General features: G+C 30.8%; 4 protein-coding genes across 6 annotated transcripts in view; 2 read left to right on the top strand and 2 right to left on the bottom strand.

The window, feature by feature from the left end:
• Positions 1-3868, bottom strand: part of LOC119605756 (ninjurin-2) — a 14839-nt gene extending 10971 nt beyond the window's left edge. For 2 of the 3 annotated variants that reach the window (XM_037959041.1, XM_037959039.1), the window contains exon 1: positions 3439-3866. In XM_037959041.1, coding sequence (XP_037814969.1) covers positions 3439-3489 — 51 coding nt within the window. In that variant the 5' untranslated portion in view covers positions 3490-3866. Of the gene's footprint in view, positions 1-3438 lie in introns of all 3 variants that reach the window. The other variant, XM_037959042.1, reaches the window with a different exon arrangement.
• A 7649-nt stretch (positions 3869-11517) lies between these two features.
• On the bottom strand, positions 11518-14792 carry LOC119605749 (actin-related protein 1). Its single transcript, XM_037959030.1, has 7 exons — positions 14610-14792; positions 13713-13777; positions 13479-13653; positions 12909-13060; positions 12537-12846; positions 12235-12471; positions 11518-12172 (listed from the first exon to the last, which is right to left on the bottom strand). Exons 1-7 carry the CDS (start codon positions 14643-14645, stop codon positions 12029-12031), a joined length of 1119 nt encoding a protein of 372 aa, XP_037814958.1. The 5' UTR covers positions 14646-14792; the 3' UTR covers positions 11518-12028.
• LOC119605750 lies at positions 13785-14579 on the top strand. The gene has a single exon (XM_037959031.1). The coding sequence runs from the start codon at positions 13873-13875 to the stop codon at positions 14284-14286; it is 414 nt and encodes a 137-aa protein (XP_037814959.1). The 5' UTR covers positions 13785-13872; the 3' UTR covers positions 14287-14579.
• A 3981-nt stretch (positions 14793-18773) lies between the features above and the next one.
• Positions 18774-20723, top strand: LOC119605751 (suppressor of fused homolog). The gene has a single exon (XM_037959032.1). It carries the CDS (start codon positions 18883-18885, stop codon positions 20344-20346), a length of 1464 nt encoding a protein of 487 aa, XP_037814960.1. The 5' UTR covers positions 18774-18882; the 3' UTR covers positions 20347-20723.
• Positions 20724-22257: the final 1534 nt, after the last annotated feature.

The following is a 22257-nucleotide window of genomic DNA, read 5'->3' as shown; positions in this document are numbered from 1 at the left end:
TTTCAAATTCAGAAAAAACCTGTTAACCGATTTTTCATTATAAATAAAAAAAATTATTTTAATTTGAAAAAATTAACGTTTATGTTTAAAGTTTATTAATAAAACATGGCCCGAACTGATCTCTAACAGTTTAATAGATTATAACATTAGGATCTAATGATTAGATCCAGTAGTCAAATTTACATTATTTCTTTAATGTAAACAAATAAGGAAAAAAGTGGGACACTTCTGTTAAACATAAGGAACTATGTAATCCTACTTTTTCTAAAATCCCTGCTTAAGCAATTTTCATAGGCATTCCAATTTTTATAGGCTCTTCCATAATATTTCAGACGCAAATTAATTATTGTAATTGGATTATAATCTTAAGATTGTTAATATTGTATTAAACAGTTATTCCAAACAATTTCACAAATAAAATTTGTTAATAAATTAGGAAAATCAAAAAAGTTTAACCAAAGGTGCTTTAGAAATATGTAATCTAGTTCCTGGACGCCAAAATTTTCAAATTTAGACGGTTGTATTATTATTTACTTCAAAATTTAATTGAAGTAATCTTTGAATACAAAGCAAATAAATGTATTCGAAACCGGGTTTCGAAAAATCAACACTTAGAAAAAACCGACACTGGTAAGGCAGAAAAAACCGGTTGAAAAACCGAGTCGATCACCCTAATACATACATATGTAATGTAAATATGTACATATGTATGTATGTACCTGTACTTCTCAGGAAGTTGAAGAGTATGAAAATAATAGTCTACCCTGTAGTTTGATTTGGATGTCCCGATTTTAATATAATATAATAGGTCTTTCTACAGCATTATAACCTAATCGATTACAAATATACACTTTACTAATGCTACATTCACACCTATCAAATATTTGACGAAAATGACGTGACCTCTAAATAATTGACATTTAGATTTTCTTTAAATATATATTTATTGAGACAAATATACATAATATGTCTTTGACGATATCAGTTTAGAACGTCTTTATTATTTATTTCAATGGTACAGTACAGACAAAAATGTTTAAAGTGTATTATCTATATTATATATCTATATTAATAAATTATATATTATATCTATATTAATAAAGTCACGATTGGGACACTAAAATCACGATTGATGACTTGCTTACTGTTTATACAGTCCAACTCGCTTTATAACGAACTCGGTTATAACGAATTCTCGGTTATTACGAACAAGTTTTCAAGTCCCGCTATTTTGGTAACTATTTTTATACAAAAAAACATCTCTTATAAAGAACTCGGTTATTACGAATCCTCGTATAAAACGAACTATTTTTTCAGTCCCTTAAGTACAATTTCATACAATTTTCCTTTTTTATAACGAACTTCAAAATTATGTGTTCAAATCATAAGGATATATTTTGCTTTGTTGAAAAAAACCTTAATTTGTTAAGAAAAATATGAACAAATAAAATCGATGGTGTTTTTTTGTAAAGAATATTAAAATTTATAAATCATATTCTTAAAATTTCGTAAAATGCCACTTTATTTTTGGAACTACAAAAACTTCACCTGTCTTATTACGAACTTCGCTTATAACGAACAAATTTGACTGGTCCCGCGGAGTTCGTTATAAACGAGTTTGACTGTATAACAATTCAAATCACTCCTGTAGATAGATATTTGAAAAAAAAAAATTTATTAAAATGGATACATTGACACCTTATAAAACACTGGACAATTATTGATTAAAATATGTACATAATATTAATTTAAATTTTAAAAAAATATGTAAATATATATGTATATATATGTATAAAATAAAAATGATGAAAATAGTAAAAAATGTTATTTGCTGACTGTAGTCATTCTTCATTTAAGCTAAACAAAGAATGCTGAATTGCACATCGTCGTATTACTTTTATTCATATACAAAATTTAAATTTAATTCAAATAAATTGAAAGATTTGAAAGACTTGTATATGACTAATACACGAACTTTTGTTTATATCATCTTACTTGTATTTTTCTTTAATTTAATATCTGTGGATATCTCTTTGTTTATTTTTTTAACAAACTAATTTTACTAATTTAGACCAAAAATACTGCAATTAACTCGTACGAATATTAAAACTATACGTACATACAATGATACATATTATTCATTACTGTAAGAGTGTCATATCTAAATATTATACCTATGTACATATGTATATTTTTTTGTTTCAACTGAATACTTAAAAATTATACTGTTTTATTTAAAAATATTTACTGATTTTGGACCGATTTTTTGTTGTAAACGTCAAAATTTAAAAATGATTTAAAAAAAAACAAGTAAGATATTAGTCGGGCGTGGCCGACCATATGATACTCTACACCAGTTATGAATATTAAATGTGATTTATTTTTCATAATAAAGCATTTATCTTCAATATTCCCTTGTTCCGATACATTTAAGCAATTTATGGATGAAAAACTAGTTTTCTGAAAGAGGCTTTATATGGGGGCTAGGGGCAAATATGGACCAAGCCCAATAAAATTTTGTGAATATATTTATATTGACATAATATTTTATTGTGCTGAATTTCATCGCGATATTTGTGTTTATGAGCTAATTTGGGACATTCAAGTAATTTTCTGAAGGGGACTTTGTATGGGAGCTAGGGTCAAATGTGGCCCGATCTTTATGAAATTTGGCAGGGTCATCAAGACTTCTATAAAACTTAATTGTGCCGTATTTTATCGATATATCTGTATATTTAACATAATTATGAGCTCAGAAGCCCTTTTCGGGGGGTTCTGTTGTATGGGGGCTACGTGAAATAATGGACCGATTTTAACCATTTTCAATAGGCTTCGTCCTTAGGTCAAATAAAACGTGCGTGCCAAATTTCATCCAATTATCTTGAAAATTGCGACCTGTACCTTGCGCACAAGGTTTACATGGACAACCAGCCAGACGGACGGACGGACGGACATAGCTTAATCGACTCAGAAAACGATTCTAAGCCGATTGGTATACTTTAAGGTGGGTCTAGGACGAATATTTTTGTATGTTACAAACATCAGCACAAATCCAATATACCCTCCCCACTAAAGTGGTGTAGGGTATAAAAACTTATTAAGATATGTATATTTTTTAAAAAGCTGTATTCAAAGATTTTTCTCAAAATTTTATTTTTTTGATATATTACAAATTTAAAGTAAATAAGCAATACTTAGTTGGTTTCTGGTTTTTCAATTGCTTTTTTTTTTGTTAAAATTTTGTTTTAATTTATTGTATAATTATATGTATGTATACATTTATATATGTATATCTGTAATTATATATCCGAAATTAGTTTTATTTCAATGATTTCTTTTATTGTTTATTATTTTATTTTTGCGATTGCAAAAAAAAAAACGAGGGAAAATAACGAAAATTATATTTTAATAAATTACATTTAACAGTTCAAGATTTACCTCTGTTTCATTGTTCATCATGCCATTAACACTGTGGATTACTTGGGCCATCTTAATTTGATTTAGCTTTCCATGTAATTACGTATAAAAATGAATTTCCTGTTTTTCTTTAATTTCAGATTAAGGAATTAACAACCAATTCAAAATTTTTTAAGTTTTTTTTTCGGTTTGTTTAAAAAATATCACTATTTTACAAATACTGTAAATATTAACTTTATCTATCACATCAATTTTTAAAAATGTTCACTTCATAAGTATAATTATTGTATGTAGTCATTCACATCTATGTACATACTTTCATTGAAACAATTATTATTTTTTTGTTTAAATTTTGTGTCTCTATGACAACTTTTTTGTAAGCGGTGTTTGGAACAACAACACAACTTAACGATTTAACAACTGAACATTTACTAACTGAAAATGAAACGAAAGAAAAAATAAATTTTATTTTTTACACCACAAAGTTTGTTGATATAACTGCCGGTTGTGTGTATCAGTTGAATATTTTTGCAAATGTATTAAAATACATTATACTTATACAGGGTGAATGTAATACTTCATACCAAGACAATTAATGGTCACCCTACCTCAAATATAGGTTACCCAATAATTTTATTAAAATAAACGATGGCCCAGTTCTTACAACATTCCCAAAGCTATTTACGCTTATTAATGGTTTTTAGGTGCAATGGAAAGAAAAAATCGTTTCCAAATTTGCAAAATTTAGATATATTCTGATATGATTTTTTGTGTAAATAAAATAAAATTTATACGTTAAAGTTTATCTCAATTTTTTTTTAATTTTGGACATCTTGTTCAACTATTTAAAATAATAAATAAATTTGGCTCAATTACTACATGACTGGCACAATCCAAAAAAGTCGTTTCGAGAAAAATGGCTTTAAATGTTTAATGTCATTTTACTATTTTTTAAATAGGTTTTAAACAAATCAAGGGATTTGAAAAAATTAAACCAAATTCAGATAGTAGAGTTTATTATGTTTGTCATCTAAATTGAAATTTTATTTATCGAATATTCACTTACAACAAAAAATGGATTCCACACCAAAAATACATGAGACATATTTGAAATTTGATAAGTCTATATTATAGACCCTTTCTACCAATTTTTTTTAGGATCGGCCCATTAATGACCCTACCCCCTATATAAGGTCCCCTTTTGAAAATGACTTTAACGCTCATTACTGGCTCAAAAATACGAATATTGTGACAAAATTCGACACAAATAAGAATTAGATCTAAATACAAATTTTTATATTTTCTATATAAGGTCCCCTTTTGAAAATGACTTTAACGCTCATTACTGGCTCAAAAATACGAATATTGTGACAAAATTCGACACAAATAAGAATTAGATCTAAATACAAATTTTTATATTTTTTATTTTTTTTTGCAATTCAAGATAATTTTTGACCCACACTTTATTTGAATACACATTTTTATACTTTGTCATTCCGTGTGTAACACCAAGAAATATTCATCTTAGACCCAACTGAGTCGATTTAGCTATGTCCGTCTGTCTGTCTGTCTGTATAAAATATTCTCACGTTAACACGAAGCAACAAAAATTAACGAATTTCACCCAAAATATTTATTATTGTCCTAGGCAGTTTAGTATTGAAAATAAGCAAAATCGGTTCACACCGGGAAAAGTTATGAATCAAAATTTGAAACAACCTCGAAAAAAAAAGCATTTTTTACACATTCTGACATTTCTCGAAAACTATGCAAGATAATTCCATGAAAATCACCATACATTCGTTTCTACACAAGAGCTTGACTCCTGCTGAAAATTGCCAGAATCGGTCAACAATTTCATATACCTCCCATACAAAAGTACATATTCACGGAAAATGGGTTTTTTGTTAATAACTTCCGTCACAATGTCGAAATTTTACAAAATTTTACAAATTAAAATCTTATGTGAATAGAATTCATTCAGAGAAAAAATTTTCTGGATCGGTCCATAATTGGACATAGCTCCCATACAAGGTCCCCTCCCGAAAATCACTTAAACGCACATAACTCATTACAAAATTAAGATATCCACATATGCACGAAAATATTACTGTGATTTTTTTTCCGATCGGTCCATAATTGGTCATAGCTCCCATACAAGGTCCCATCCCGAAAATCACTTAAACGCACATAACTCATTACAAAATTAAGATATCCACATATGCACGAAAATATTACTGTGCTTTTTTTTCCGATCGGTCCATAATTGGTCATAGCTCCCATACAAGGTCCCCTCCCGAAAATCACTTAAACGCACATAACTAATTACTAAATTAAGATATTTATATAAAGTTTAGCACAAGCATTGCTCATATACAGACAAATATTACTGTGAATTTGTTTTCCTATCGGTCCATAATTGATCATAGCTCCCAAGGTCGCTTTCAGAAAAACACTTAAAGGCACATAACTCATTATCAAATAGTGATACCCATAAAACATTTGGCATAAATACTATTTTTGTACACAGAAATGTTATTTGAACATTTTTTCATGATCGGTCCAACTTTGGTCATAGCTCCCATACAAGGTTCCCTCCCGAAAATCACTTAAACGCGCATAACTCATTACAAAATATTGATATCCATACATTTAGCAAAAATATTATTCTTATATACTTAAATTAAACTATAAAATTGTTTTACGATCGGTTCATATTTGGTCATAGTTCCCCTCCAGAAAATCACTTAAATGCACAATATTCATTACCAAATAATGATATAGATACAGAATTTTGAAATTTTGTCTTTATATACATAATTGGTCATAGCTCCCATACAAGGTCATTACATCATTACCAAATAAAGCTATTGATAAAAAATTTGGCCCAAATATTAATTTTGTATACAAAAATTCTATTTCAAGATTTTTTCACGATCGGTTCATAACATGGGTGCGGTCGGTGCCATACAAGGTTCCCTTCAGAAAATCACTTAAACACACATTACTTATTACTAAATTACGATATAGATACAAAATTTGACTGAAATATAGCTTTTATGAACAGAAATTTTGCTTAAAGAAATTTTTACGATCGGTCTATAATTGGTCATATCTCCCATACTATGTCCTGCCCCTAAAAGCGCTTTAACAGTATTTCACTAGTTGCATTATCAATTTGTGTAGAACAAAATTATATATATTTATTTTGAAAATCCTTAAATCTTTCACACACATGCATACATGCAAATTACTAAATATCGCTAAAGCATATCTTAGGGCGCTATAAAAATATAAAAGCAAATGGCGTTTGTAATGTTTAAATCTTGAGAAAACTTATTTCTACAAATATTGATCAATTAGAAAAGTATTAATATAAAAGTAGCTGGTGGAGGGTATTTAAGATTCGGCTCAGCCGAATATAGCACTCTAACTTGTTTTAAATTGTTTTACTTTTATGAATAAAATGAAACGTAGAAATCAGATAAAAGCTGACAAAAATATAATTTTTTTCGTAAAAACAAAAATTTGCCAAATCTCTCATTTCTAAAGTAAAGAGATAACCCACACAAGGAGTAGTCCTATTTTAAATTTTAGCTCAATCCGATCAGAAATGGATTTTTGGCGATTAAAAAAAAATAAGACCCGAGCTCATCAACTCGGGTATTAATTTTTCTGCCCTCGATCACCTACAGCTGTCAATGAACTCGAAAACACCTCAGCTCAAAACATGTGAAATTTCATTGCGATATATCCAATAGTTTCAGAGTTACCGAATTATTTCCAAAAATAAAAGTTTCTAAACCACTGTGTATAGTGTTTTTAGCAGTACCAATATTTTGGAAACAAATAAGAAATTTACTTCTCGCACAACCAACTGATATTAGATTTTACATTAAAAAATATCATGTAATAATGATAGTGAGACCGTATTGTGATTTTCTTCGGTAATGATATTTTGACGGTAACGGTATTTTGGCTTATTTCGGTAAGGTTTTTAGTAATGGTAGTAACGATTAGGCAAGTCTTGGTAACAGAGATAATTCCAAGCAAGTGGAGGCTCACTACAGGGCGGCATAATCTCTCTACTAATTTGGGTTATTGTTGTTAACTCATTCTTAATGAATTGGAGAATAGAGGGATAAAAGTTGTTGCTTACTCGGACAATATTGTAACACTAGTACCAGGAATCTTACCAGACGTGATTAGTGATGCTACTCCAACACTCTGATGTTACTCAACGACTGGACAACAGACAGTGGCCTAGAAGAAAATTCAAGCAAGACTGGACTGGTATTATTCAAAACAAAGGTCAAGCTTCAACTTGCCACAGTAAAAGAAATGCGATGTTCCCTTATCAAACAATGCTTATAATCTTGGAATTATCCTAGACTCCAAATTATTATAATTTAAAGCAATGGTGCCCAAAATCACTATTCCCTATCACGCGAGATAGGGCAAGAATATTCTGCTGACGTTGCGTTGACTCACCTACACTATAAGCTTACTTGTGTATTTTCTTACTTGAGCATGTGCTAGTTGATTATCTCTCAACTTGCAAAACAAAATCAACTCAGTTGCTGATCAGCATTTGTCGAAGTAAGATCTGTACGCAACCTTTTTAAAATCCAAACAGAAATACAACAACAAAATTTTGAGAAAGCCGAATTTATGTAGGTGAATGAGAGAGCACAGCTGATAGTTTTTTATATATGAACTTTAATGTACGCTGTCTGTCAAAATCCATAATATCAATTTGACAGTTAGAATATACTTTTTAGTATGCAATCATTTTATTAGTACAGTTTTATTTTGGATTACATTTTGTTCTCTGCTGCTTTACCAATACAAATGAATGTGTAACAGTGTGTGTATGGGCAACACTGATTTAAAGTCAAGAAAGCAACGGTCGCCTACTACACCTGTCGTAAAATGTTTAGGATGAAATGGGAACTAACCCAACATAGTTAAATGGATGTATGTACGACCCATGTTTTTAAACGGATCTCTTGTATGGTGGATAGGGAATGGTAAATCGACTTCGATTATGACCATTAATCGATTATTTCTGTAAAAAATCGATTATTTTGTGATCGATTCTACATTACCAATTTTATACTGAAATCGATTTTCTGCATCGATTAATCGAAAATTTTGCTCCTCAAAATAAAAGGCATAATGTTTCAAATTTTTAATTATCAAATTTTACACAAATTATTTTTCTATAACTCTCTTAAATATTATGAAAATCGGTCCACATTTGTCGGCAGTCTCTATAAAAAAGCACAGCAACCTAATCTAATAAATTTCATGGAAACTAAAATCGTGTTGTTACCCCTCTTAAAATTTACTTTGCTCATGTTTTAGAACGATTTTCAATATAGGTATTTTGAGACTAGCGATAACCATTCGTAAGCTAGACCAATTTTAAGTAAGGTATTTTCTAATTATTTTTTAAAATGTTAGTACATGGGCAATTTCGTGGGGTAACAATAACGCGATTTTTGTTTCAATGAAATTTTTAGTGATATATGTAAGTAGGTTCACATCATGGCAGAGTTTCGCTATGACCCCCTCTAAGTCCGGCAGTTCTTGACCAATAGAACTGAAAGGTTAGTACTGAACTGTACTAACCTTGGTGCAAATTTCATCCAAATGGATTTTTTGAGTTCGGTCACTTGACACGAAATTGCCCATATATATTTTTGATACATTTGTAAGGCCGCATCCAATGGTGAAAAATCATAAATAACGCCCTCCTTATAATTGTCATATTCCAAACAAAATATGTATATATGTAATTGTAAGGTTTTTATAAAAATAAAAAAAATGCACAACATTATCAAGATTTGTACACTGCACTATGGTTCAGACGACCACTTTCTTTGTCCAAAACTATTTTATTATATCGTCGCATCGTGTATTTTGTTTCCATCAACATTAAATTACTCTTTAATAACAAGCCACTAAAGTTGCTTTTTTCATAAAAAAATAAAATGTAATTGCGAATACAGATTTTTGCAGATTCTTTTTTCAACTTAAGCGAAAAAAAAATTAAGAAAGTAAGTAAGATCAAGCGATTTAGGTTCCCATAAAATATGTTCATGTCGAAATTTATTCTTTTAGACAGTTATGAGCGTTGAAGTCATTTTCTGAAGCGGACCTTATATTGGGGATAGGGTCAATTATGAACCGATCCTTATAAAATTGTTTAAGGTTATAAAGGTTCCTATAAAATATGTTCATGACGAATTTCATTGCTATAGATGTTTCTTTTAGACAGTTATGAGAGTTTTCAATACTAAACAAACTGCATTGATATAAAATATCGATGCAAAATTTCAACTAGCTACTTCCATTTCGACTCTATCGTGTTTTCAACAGACAGACGGACGTGACTAGATCGTCTTAGAATTTAATAAGGATCCAGAATATATATACTTTTATGGGTCTTAGATGAATATTTCGATGTGTTACAAACGGAATGACAAAAACAATATACTTCCATCTTTTTTGATGTTGGGTATAAAAATTAATGTTGGATATAAAAGATAAAAGAAAGTACTTTAATTAATTAACGTAAAAAACTGACCAAAAAAGAATGTGGGAGTACGTAAAACATGGATGTTTTGTATAACTTCTTAAATCTTTGCGATCACCAACTTCATATAATCTTTTAAAAAAAGTCCGACCTCTTTCCAGTATGAAACTTTAAGAATCCGTTTGTCGGAAATAATGGGATTTTATTTCAACTGGCAATATTTTGCGAATTTTTGCGATTATCGGGAAAACTGACATTTTGTTATAAAGGGGTATTTTCTTTAAATATTCCAAAATTTAGCAAATATCGTTAAATATTGGAGAATAAAAATTTAAAGTTGGATAGTAATGTTTAACTATAATATTGCTTAATTTAATTAATAACTCAAATTTATGTTTTCGATAAATTTGAAATATATCTAAAGGTTTAAAATAATAACTCCATATTTTAAATTTCTGTTAAAACTTAAATTTCCTAACTATGTAAATTGGCATATTTTTCTGTCATGTTAAGCAAAATAGTAGATCTATTACACCATCTAGAATACCATAAAAATATTTTTTGAACATATTTTTAGTTTTGGAATTTTCCTTCTAAATATGTAAAAACTGTCCAAATCACGAAGGGACAACAGTAAACTCCATAACAATAAATATTTTAAGATGGGTAATTAAAGCACCTTTTTTGAGGTGCATCTAATATTTTAATTAGATTTCGAACTAATATAATAAAATGTTTATATAAAAATATCTTAAAAATTGTCGTAATCGGTCAAAATAATCGATTATTGGGCCCGATTAATCGACTTAAAAATGGAAATTAAAATAGTTGATCGAAAAAATCGAAAATCGATTATTGGCTTGCCATACCATTCGCTAATGGTGGACTTCAACTAAGAATAACAGGTGCTCTAAGAACTATTCTTTCAGTGCCTTTAGATCTACATATAATGGCCACATCTACCTGCAGCGCAGCAAGAAAGTTGAAGGGCAAGAACTTATGGACATGTTTAGATTTGAATCCTACTATCTCCATCCTAGAACGAACCGACCAAATAACCAAATAAAGTCAGAGTTCCTTTCAGAAACGAATTGTGTAAAAGTAATCTATCAAGCCTTAGTGGTGGCATTGCAGATGGTTCTAAAAAGAATTGCGGTGTCTGTTCTGGTAGGAATATTTGCATTATCATATTGTAATTTACTTCGGTAATGATATTTTGACGGTAACGGTATTTTGGCTTATTTCGGTATGGCTATTTTATTAGTAATGGTAGTAACGATTAGGCAAGTCTTGGTAACAGAGATAATTCCAAGCAAGTGGAGGCTCACTACAGGGCGGCATAATCTCTCTACTACTTTGTCGATAAGTGATACTTCTTTCATTTAACTCTTATACTGACACTACCCTATTAATCAGACAATGCAAGAAAGATCTATTAAGACTGGGTCGCCTTACTGTTTCAGTAGGAACTCTGTTAGATTTTATCTCATGTAGTCTATATGTATGTAAAATTAAAAAAAAGCTTTTTTTTATTTCACAATCCAATATGAAATTGTATATTTTTAATACCACTTTTTGTTGTTGTTGTTATTATTATTACTTTAAGTAGAGACATTGTGCCTAAATGCTAGTTTGGTTAAGGAAATTTATTTCGAAATTCTATTGTCTTAGAATAAACAAAAACAACAAAGCACAAGCACAGAGATTTCGAATATTTTTTGTGTTCTCTTCTTTGAGTCTTCTTAATACATAATTATATTAAAGATGTTTTTTTTTTTTCAATTAAGTATATGTATAAGTATTGATTTCCAATAGCTGGTTTGCGTTTGAATGCTGTTTCATTTGTTTTGTTTTTGTTTTTTTTTTTTACACAATTAGACAAATTTTAATAAATAACTAGATCAGTTAGTTGATAATAGTTGTAGTAATCTTTTTCGCTTAAATTCTCTCATAAAGACGCAAATTGAATGGAATTAAAATTAGAAGGGGAAAAAATAAAAAGAGTGAAATTAAAAAGAAAAATAGGGTAATACAAGCATTGTACAATAAATAATAATGAGTATAATTGCTCTAAAAAGTCTTTTTATGCACAGCACGTTGGCCTTCTTCTTCATACTCGCGCTTTGAAATCCACATTTTCTTGAAAGTATCAAGAGAGGCCAAAATGGAGCCACCCATCCACGTTGAATAAAGACGTTCTTGGGGAGCAGCGATCTACATTAAATATATAAACGCAATTTTAGAAACATAAAAAAGTAATGAATGAACGGACTTACTCTAATCTTAAGATCCTTGGCAGAATGTTTTCTTAATTCAGATAATAAACGATCACCGAATCCTTTGAAGAGTGTAGAACCACCCGATAATACAATATTCTGATAGAGCATTTTTCTGAGATCCATATCGGATTTTTCAATGGCATACATGAGAACATCGTGAATGCCTTCACACTCCTCACCCAATAAATCAGGTCGGAACAATACTTCAGGTGCTCTGAAACGAGCTTGACCAATCTGGAAATATAACAAGCAAATTTAATAGTTAATACTCAAAAATGATTCATTTTCTTTTAAATTACCTCTAATGTTTTGCCATCTGGCAGAGTGTAGGCGAATTTTTCAGTTTCCACTGATTCTTCCTTTTGTGGATTGGTAGCTAAGTAGCACACTTTCTCTTTGATCGAACGTACAATTTCAAATTCAGCTGTTGAACGGAAATTAAAACCTTCTCTGCGTATGAGTGTTCTTAAATAGCGTGAAACATCTCGACCAGCAATATCTACACGCATAATGCTGTGGGGCATAGCGAAACCCTCATAAATGGGTACAGCATGCGTAACACCATCACCCGAATCCAAAACCACGCCTGTAACACGACCAGTGGCGTATCTATTAAATTAAGATGGTTATTGATTACAAAATTATTAATTTATTGGAATGTATTAACTTACAGACTCAATACGGCTTGCATAGAAACAAATAGAGCAGGAGCATTAATACCTTCAAAAAAGAATTCGGCTGCCTTTTCACGATTTCTACGAGGATTTAGAGGAGCCTCTGTCAACAATACGGGATGTTCATCGGTACATGTTGATAATTGTTCCTGATGTAATAATAATTTTTTAATTTTATTGTTTTGTAATAAAAGCTTAAACACATTTCTATCTAAAATGGGCTTTTAGGTCTTAGTGTTTGTTTAAATATGAAAATAAAATCTTAATTACACAATTTGTAGGATGAGTCTTTCGAGAAATAAATTCTTCTATAGGCTTTTATGCCAATTGAGCGGAATGAATTTAATAAAGTATTTATGCGCGAAACCATTATATTATGGGATGGATAATATGTTTTTGTGCAGTTTTTTTTTTTTAAATTATTAGTACTTTTAGAAAATATCAACTAAATATTTTAGTTTTTAAAATATAATTGTATAAACAAATCCCTATGTTATCAAATAACCCTTTTCCTACACTAATATAGCAACAATAATAATATACACGATATTATTGATTTTAACTTACTTTACTATAGATATAACCCCAGATATGTTCCATATCATTCCAATCGGTAACTATACCATGTTCCATTGGATAGCGTATGCTAAGTAGGCCACGATGTTCTTCAGCTTTCGGTCCTACAAAGAGATCACCTTCCAAAGCGCCAGCCATAACTCGAACATGTTTAGGGCGACCCACACTGCAATATCAATATAATATTAATGACTTAAATACAATGCCCATCTTTATAAAACATACTAATTTGGAAATCTGCACTTTGGAATGTGCTCACCAGCAAAACCAGCTTTGATCATACCAGAACCCTGAAAAAATAAAAAGCAAACAATTATGAAAAATAAATTTTGTTTTCAATTGAAATATTTACACATTAATAGTTATTTTTTTAAATTATAATAAAATGAAGACGATTTCAGCACCCGAGGCGGACATGTTGCTTGTATCGCAAAGCTCGCGCAATCAACGTAAATCAATAATGAATTTTGCACCCAAGATCGGATTAGCAATAGTTGATTATGGGCGTTTACAAGAAATTGATAATTTTTATCTGGATTGTCAAAATTTTCGTGACTATTATCGTGATCCTTATAACAAACTGCCACGGCCCCAGGCATTTAAAAGGCACTATGGTAAATGTGGTGGTAATCGTTATCCTGATAAATGCAGTATACAACTAATGCAACCGCCCCGTTGGGTGGCTGAAAGACAACCAGTTATTTATCCATTAAATTATCGTAGGCATATGGTTTTAGACGAAGGAATACGTTTAGGTGGTCTATACGACCCCGCTGCATGCATAAAATATAAACATTGAAAATTAAAATAAAAAACATTTTAGCATCGTCAAGAGCATCAAATTTTCTTAACTATTGCTTTTAATAATATTCGTAATCATTTGTTAACCACCCAATTTCTTTAATAAAGGGTTTAGTCATCATCGTGTTATTTTGTTGGTAGACTTATTAGGATTTAGCCATACAAACAGCCAACTAACCGATATTTGATGGAGTAGAGGGGAGCCAGCGCGGCAGCAAAGGCAGGTGATGTCACTGTCATTTGCAATTATACCGCACCTCTTGCAATTTTTTCCAACAAATTTTCCTTTTGTCTTGCTAAAATCGTTCTATTTGTACTTACATTATCAATTACAACGGGCTGGTTATAGGGTTCCATGTTTGTGCGTCTTTTTTTTGGTAATTTATTTAATAATAATTGTGAAAGAAATTATTTTGGCTAAAAAAATTTCTACTTGCAAATTTTTCACAGTTTGTTTTTTGATGTTCTTCTCATAGACCTACGCCGACAAACAATTTCGGCGGTGGAGACTGACACTAACAATTTTTTTGACGGCTTAAAATAGCCTCAGTGCCAGTTAAGTTTTCAGCTGTGGTTTTATACTACGTTCACACATTTGAGTTTTTTTTGAAACGCATCATGATTTTTCAAAAAACACTTTAAATTCGACTCGAACATTTTCATGTTCAAAAGCATCTTAATACGACATAATATGTATGTTCCCGCACTCGTCAGTTTTACAGGTTTTATTCAGAAATATTTAGAATTGGAAATAATAAGAAAAACAACAAAATACGTTCAAATTATAGTACGGGAACGATTTATTGTAAGAACTTGGAATACAGATAAGTACGGAATAAGCATAATGTTTTTAGAACAGGAATGATTTTTTTCTTACTTTTATTTAATGAACATAGCTATAACAAAAAAAAAACGTCATAAACAAAAATTTAAATTACAAAAAATATTGGTTTGTTTAAAAGAATTTAAAATGAATAATGAATGAATGAATTTAAAATAAGTAAAGAAGGTTTGTGTCGCTATTAATTAGGCCCATTATTCTTTTTCTTAAAATTAATGCTTTTATATACTTCTTCTTGTTGCTTTTTGACATTACGGTTGGGGGACCATTTCCAGTCAAACATTCAAATTTTAAGTGTTGAAATACACTTTCATTACACTTTAATTCAATAACATTCTCCAGTGAAAACGAAACTTGAATTCAAGTCGAACATTACAATGTTTTTACAGTATAATTCAATGCACGAAATCTATATACATACATACGTATATAAAATTCTAACGTTACTGACTGACTGACTGATTCATCATCGTAGAGCCTAGAGCCTTGAAGCTAAAGAGCTGAAATTTGGGCAGGAGGTTGGTCTCCCACCAAATGTATCCAATAAGATGGGATTTTTGGAAATTCGAATTTTTTGAGGGTTAAAAAAGGGTAAAAACGTAAATTCGGTAACCTCAAATCTGCTAAACTAGAAAAGTTACAAAAATAGTTGAAGCTTATCGTCGTTCATTTAAAAAAAGCGGACAGGTGTCCGGTAATTTTTTCAAATTCGGCCCCTTTGGGGAATAAGGTAGAAACTGTAATTTGGTACTTCTTTTGCACCCCATGTATCTTATAAACCAGAAAACATTCAAAAAATATTTTTGAATCCTTCATAACTTGACGAACAAATAAAAATATGAATTTAGTACTTTTTGGATATTCGGACGTTTAAGGGGTGAAAATTGTACCTATTTTTGGTACTTTTTTATAAAACATTGTTTTTGGTTTATTAACTTATACATATGAATACATAATAACGGGCTCCCAAGACAATGTTGCAACTGGTACTTTTTTGACTCAGAACTTAGAAACATGTAATTAAGAATTTGAGAATCTATAAAACTGGACTTTTTGGTACTTTTTCGTTCTTCAAAAGGTACTTTTTGAGTTTTCTATTAAATTGAACATAGAAACATGAAATTATGCACGTAGAGCCTGGAGTAAATGTGAATCTATAAAATGGCACTTTTTGGTACTTTTTCGTTCTTTGACTGGTACTTTTTGAGCTTGCTACAAAATTTGAACCTCGAAACATGAAAAGCACTTAGAGCCTGGAGTAAATGAGAATCTATAAAATGGGAACTTTATCGTACTTCGACTGGTACTTTTTGAGTTTTCCATAAAATTAAACCTAGAAACATAAAAATAAATATGTAGAGCCCGGAGTAAATTATAATCTATAAAAAGGGACTTTTTAGTACTTTTTCGTTCTTCGACTGGTACTTTTTGAATTTTTTATAATATTGAACCTAGAAACATGAAATTAAAAATGTACAACCCGGATTAAGTGATAACATATAAAAGGGGACTTTTTGGTACTTTTTCGTTCTTCAAAAGGTATTTTTTGAATTTTCTATAATATTGAACCTATAGACATAAAATTAAACCTGTAGGGCATGGAGTAAGTGAGAACATATAAAACGGGACTTTTTGGAACTTTTTCGTTCTTCAACTGGTTCTATTTGAATTTTCTATTATAATGAACCTAAAAACATAAAACTAAGCAATCAGAGACTTGAGTGAATGAAAATTTAAAATGGAGTATTTCTGGTAATTTTTCGTTCTTTAACTGGTACTTTTTGAATTTTCTAAAATATTGAATATATGTACATATAAACATTAAATTAAACACGCAGTATCCTAATTGAACGAAAATTTATCTCGCTTACATCCATTTTGCAAAAAGGGCTCGATATCAATCGAAATCTCTATAGGCCATAATTGACCCTGCCCCCTTCAATAATTGATTTTAACGTTTTCTATGTACTTAATAATACCATAATAAAACAATTTTTGTTGGAACGAAAATATGTAATGTAAATATGTATATGAAATCTTCTTCAGAAAATGACTTAAACGCACATAAATGGCTTTCAAATGTCGATGTCTACGAAAAAAACATTTTTAGGAACCGAAACCTACATTTATGAGAAATAAAACTATCAGATCGGTCCGCCAATATAACTCTCTTACAGAAAATCAGTTTATAGCTAATACATCATTCCAAAAGTTATCATTATGATATAATTATGGTAGAATTAAAAACAATACTTTAAATTATAGAGAACTTTGTCCATAATTGATCCAATTCCACATTTAAGCCCCTAATCCGAAAATCACGGTGACGTTCTTATTAATCTAATGATCAAAGTCCATATATATATATATATATATATATATATATATATATATATATATATATATATATATATATATATATATATATATATATATATATATATATATATATATATATATATATATATATATATGGACTTTTATCATATATATATATATACCACTTCCGAAATTTGTTTTTTTACGACATATGATTTACCGAATATAAATTACTTCTCACTTATTTTAATCATAAATTACCGCTAAAATAGGAATAGTCTGCCTTTAGAGTTGCGAGTTTTCATACACTCTAATAATGTTTTCAAAGTGAAACTTTTGTAATATTTTTCAATCTCTTTGTTGTTCTGGAAGAACTTTAACATCCATGTAAACATTTTGGGTAATAAATTGGGGGACTACCAATGAGGGGAGCGGAACCTCCCATATGAATTAAATACAAAAATTCGTTTATCTGAGAAACTAATAGAACTAAATTCTTAAAATTTTGCACGAAGAACTTTAATATTCATCTGACTTTCATCTGGTGGGCATGGAGCTCCCATATGAATTAAATAGAAAAATTCGTATATCTGAGAAACTATTAGAGGTAGAATCTTCAAATTTTACTGAAGAACATTTAGAGAATAACGGGCGGACTTTCAATGGGGGGCTTGGCACTTCCCATATGAATTAAATACAAAATTTTGTATATCTGGGAAGCTATTAGATTATTCAAATTTTTCATAGATTAAATTAAAATCTTAATTAACGTTCGGAATAATTGGCGAAATTGCAATAATTTGCGTGGAATCTCCCATATGTAACAAATTGTATATCTGGAAAACCATTGTAGTTAGAATCATCATAATCGTTAAGTGGGTTTCTTATTTATATTGCTTTTAGGTTAGCACAGCACGCTGGGTATAGCTAGTAAATAAACAAATAAAAAATCTTTGTTTTTACGTTATTGATCATTTTCTTAATGCAAAATTTTTCAGAAACTGATTTTCTGCAATGTTTTATATGGAGGATAGGGTTAAATATCGGTAGATCCTAGTAAAACTTGGAGAAAGGATTTGTTTTTAATTTTTAAGAATTTTTTATTCATCCCTGCGTAATTTCTCACACAACTTATGAGCTTGCTCTGTTTTGTTGTTATAAACAATATATTTGCTTCCAAAATCCCACTTTCTGATCTCTCGGATTCCGTTTTTATTTAAAATCGTAGAAAAATTAAAAACTAAACGTAGTTGAAAACTTAGCGGCTTACAGTCGATTTTAAGCCGCCGCCGACATATTTAGTGTCAGTCGCCGCCGCCGTTAATATTTGTCGGCGCAGGGCTCTGACAGCTTGTTTACTTTTTAGTTTGTTTTTGTTAATTTGTTTTTTATTTTAAAAGAATATCAATTATTATTGCCTATCGTACTTAAAAGATGGCCTCCTCAACTCCAGCAGCACCAACTCCTAATAGTGATGACAACAGACAAGTGCCACCTCCCCCACCAGCTGGTCTAAAAGCTTTAATTGATATGCTACAATGTGTGTATCCTGATCAACCGAATCCTTTGCAAGTAACAACATTACTCAAATATTGGCTAGGAGGACAAGATCCTTTGGACTACATTAGCATGTACAATAACAGAGGTGATCCTGCTAAAGGTATACCTCCGCATTGGCATTATGTCAGTTTTGGCCTTAGTGATTTACATGGTGATGGCAGAGTGCATGTTCTGGAAAATGATAATCCGGAAATGAATTTGCGCTCAGGCATGGGTTTTGAATTGACTTTCCGCTTACAAAAGACACAGGAAGAGTTAAGAGAAGAACAAGAGAATCCGGATAAACCAAGACGACCACCAACTTGGCCAGCAAATCTTTTGCAGTCTATTGCACGCTACTGCTTCCAAACTGGCAACAGTTTGTGTTTTGGTGATAACATACCATGGCGCAAAAGTCTTGATGGTAAAAGTAGTTCACGTTTGCAAAATATTCTCATAGCCCAGGATGCCCAACTTGGCACACTGGAAACACCTTTTGGCATGGTCGATTTTTGTCAAATAGTTGGTGTCACAGATGAAGAACTTGAACAAGCATCTCGTTGGAATGGTCGAGGTGTATTGAACTATTTGAGGCAAGACATACAAACAGGTGGCGAGTGGTTGGTTACCAATATGGAACGTATCCTCAGTGTATTTGAACTATTTCCAGAACGTTTGATTTCACTACAAGATGATCTAGAGAAACAAGGTTCCGATCTAGCTGGGGTTAATGGTGAATTCACGTTCCGGGAGGTGGCACGCACGCAACATATACCGGAACAAGAAATCAAACAAGAAATCGATTTTCAAACTCTAAATGCGCAATGCATGTCTGATGAAAACAACCGAAGTATGCAACAACTTCAACTTCAACAAATTAAACGCGAAGAAGTTCCCACTTTTCCAGCGTCTATGTCCATGAGCAGCAGTTCCTTGCACAAATCATGTCCTCTGGATTATCAACCACAAGCACCAGAGTCCATATCACTGGATGGCATTGAAATTACACTTGCTCCCTATGCCGCCAAATATTTAATGTTGGCCATTAAAGATCGCATACGCCATGGCCGTCATTTTACTTTTAAGGCCCAACATTTAGCTCTGACATTAGTTGCCGAATCGGTTACGGGTTCATCAGTAAGTAAGACATCGCCTTATGGTATCATTGGCTACTGGATTCAAGTTCTAATACCCGATGACCTGGTGCCGCGTATGATGGCCGATTTTCAAAGTGCAAATTTAGATGGAAGTGCTGAGTTACAGCAACGTTTAGAATTTGAGTGGCCAGATAAACATTTAAAATTAATTATTGATCAGCCGAGTGTGCACATGATACCGCCAACACCTATGAATCTCTAACTAGTATTTTAAGTAAACGAAATCTTTATTCATACATATATTTTTTATAAAATATTATTTCATTATATTTCTTAGTAATCCTTAGTATTCCCATTTTTTAAACAATTATAGACTTTTTATTGGAAACTTTTACATTGTACTTTTTTATTAAAAAATATTTTTTTTTAGAAAATATACTGTTATCAAAAAATTAATTTAAATAGGAAATTAGATTTGTATTATGATACAACTATTACTATGGGTTTGTATGTATTTCTAGGGTGGATATTGGTTTTGCAGGCATATGATAAAATAGAAACGACAAACTAAATACTCTATGTTACCAGGTTTTAAATAAATCAAAAGATTTGATTTTGAATCAAGTTATTCAGTTCAAACAATTGTTTTATTCTGATTAAGTAGAACAACTATTCAAATAACAAGTTAGAGTGCTATATTCGGCTGAGCCGAATCTTAAATACCCTCCACCAGCTACTTTTATATTAATACTTTTCTAATTGATCAAATATTTGTAGAAATAAGTTTTCTCATATCTTAAATAGAAAAATCCCTAGATTCAAACAGCTCAAATCTATTACAATTCCAAGATTTATTGAACATTACCAACGCTTGGCGATTTTTATTAATTTGCATGTATGCATGCGTGTGAAAGATTTAAGGATTTTCAAAATACTACACAAATTGATAATGCAACTAGTTAAATACGGTTTTAGGGGCAGGACCTAGTATGGGAGATATGACCAATTATAGACCGATCGTAAAAAATTATTTAAGCAAAACTTCTGGACATGAAAGCTATATTTCAGTAAAATTTTGTATCAATATCGTAATTTAGTAATAAGTAATGTGTGTTATGAGCCGATCGTGCAAAAATCTTGAAATAGAATTTTTGTATCAATAGCTTTATTTGGTAATGAGTAATGTGCATTTAAGAGATTTTCGAAAGGGGACCTTGTATGGGATTAATTGTGTATATAAAAACAAAATTTCAAAATTCTGTATCTATATCATTATTTGGTAATGAATATTGTACATTTAAGTAATTTTCTGGAGGGGGCCTAGTATGAGAGCTATGACCAATTATGGACCGATCGTAAACAATTTTATAGTGTAATTTATGTATATAAGAGCAATATTTGTGCTAAATGTATGGATATCAATATTTTGTAATGAGTTATGTGCGTTTATGTGATTTTCGGGAGGGAACCTTGCATGGGAGCTATGACCAAGGATGGACCGATAGGAAAAAAAAATTCTCAGTAATATTTCTGTATGTGAAAGTAATACATGTACCAAATTTTATATGGATATCTTAATTTAGTAATGAGTTATGCGCGTTTAAGTGATTTTCGGGAGGGGACCTTGTATGGGAGCTATGACCAATTATGGACCGATGGAAAAAAAATGTTACAGTAATACTTCTGTATGTGAGGGCAATACTTGTACCAAATTTTATATAGATAACTTGATTTAGAAATGAATTATTTGCGTTTAAGTTATTTTCGGGAGGGACCTTGTATGGGAGCTATGTCCAATTATGGACCGATCCAGAAAATTTTTTCTCTGAATGAATTCTATTCACATAAGATTTTAATTTGTAAAATTTTGTAAAGATTTCGACATTGTGCCGGAAGTTATTAACAAAAAACCCATTTTCCGGGAATATGTACTTTTGTATGGGAGGTATATGAAATTGTGGACCGATTCTGGCAATTTTCAGCAGGAGTCAAGCTCTTGTGTAGAAACGAATGTGTGTTGATTTTCATGGAATTATCTTTCATAGTTTTCGAGAAAATTATTTCAGAATATGTAAAAAATGCTTATTTTTTCGAGGTTGTTTCAAATTTTGATTCATAACTTTTCCCGGTGTGAACAGATTTTGCTCATTTTCAATACCAAACTGCCTAGGAC

Source organism: Lucilia sericata, unplaced genomic scaffold, assembly GCF_015586225.1.
Source record: "Lucilia sericata isolate MDLA Ls3-8-SP2 unplaced genomic scaffold, ASM1558622v1 Contig000515F_arrow, whole genome shotgun sequence".
In the NCBI taxonomy this organism is placed as follows: domain Eukaryota; kingdom Metazoa; phylum Arthropoda; class Insecta; order Diptera; family Calliphoridae; genus Lucilia; species Lucilia sericata.
This window is presented reverse-complemented; position numbering and strand designations above follow the sequence as displayed.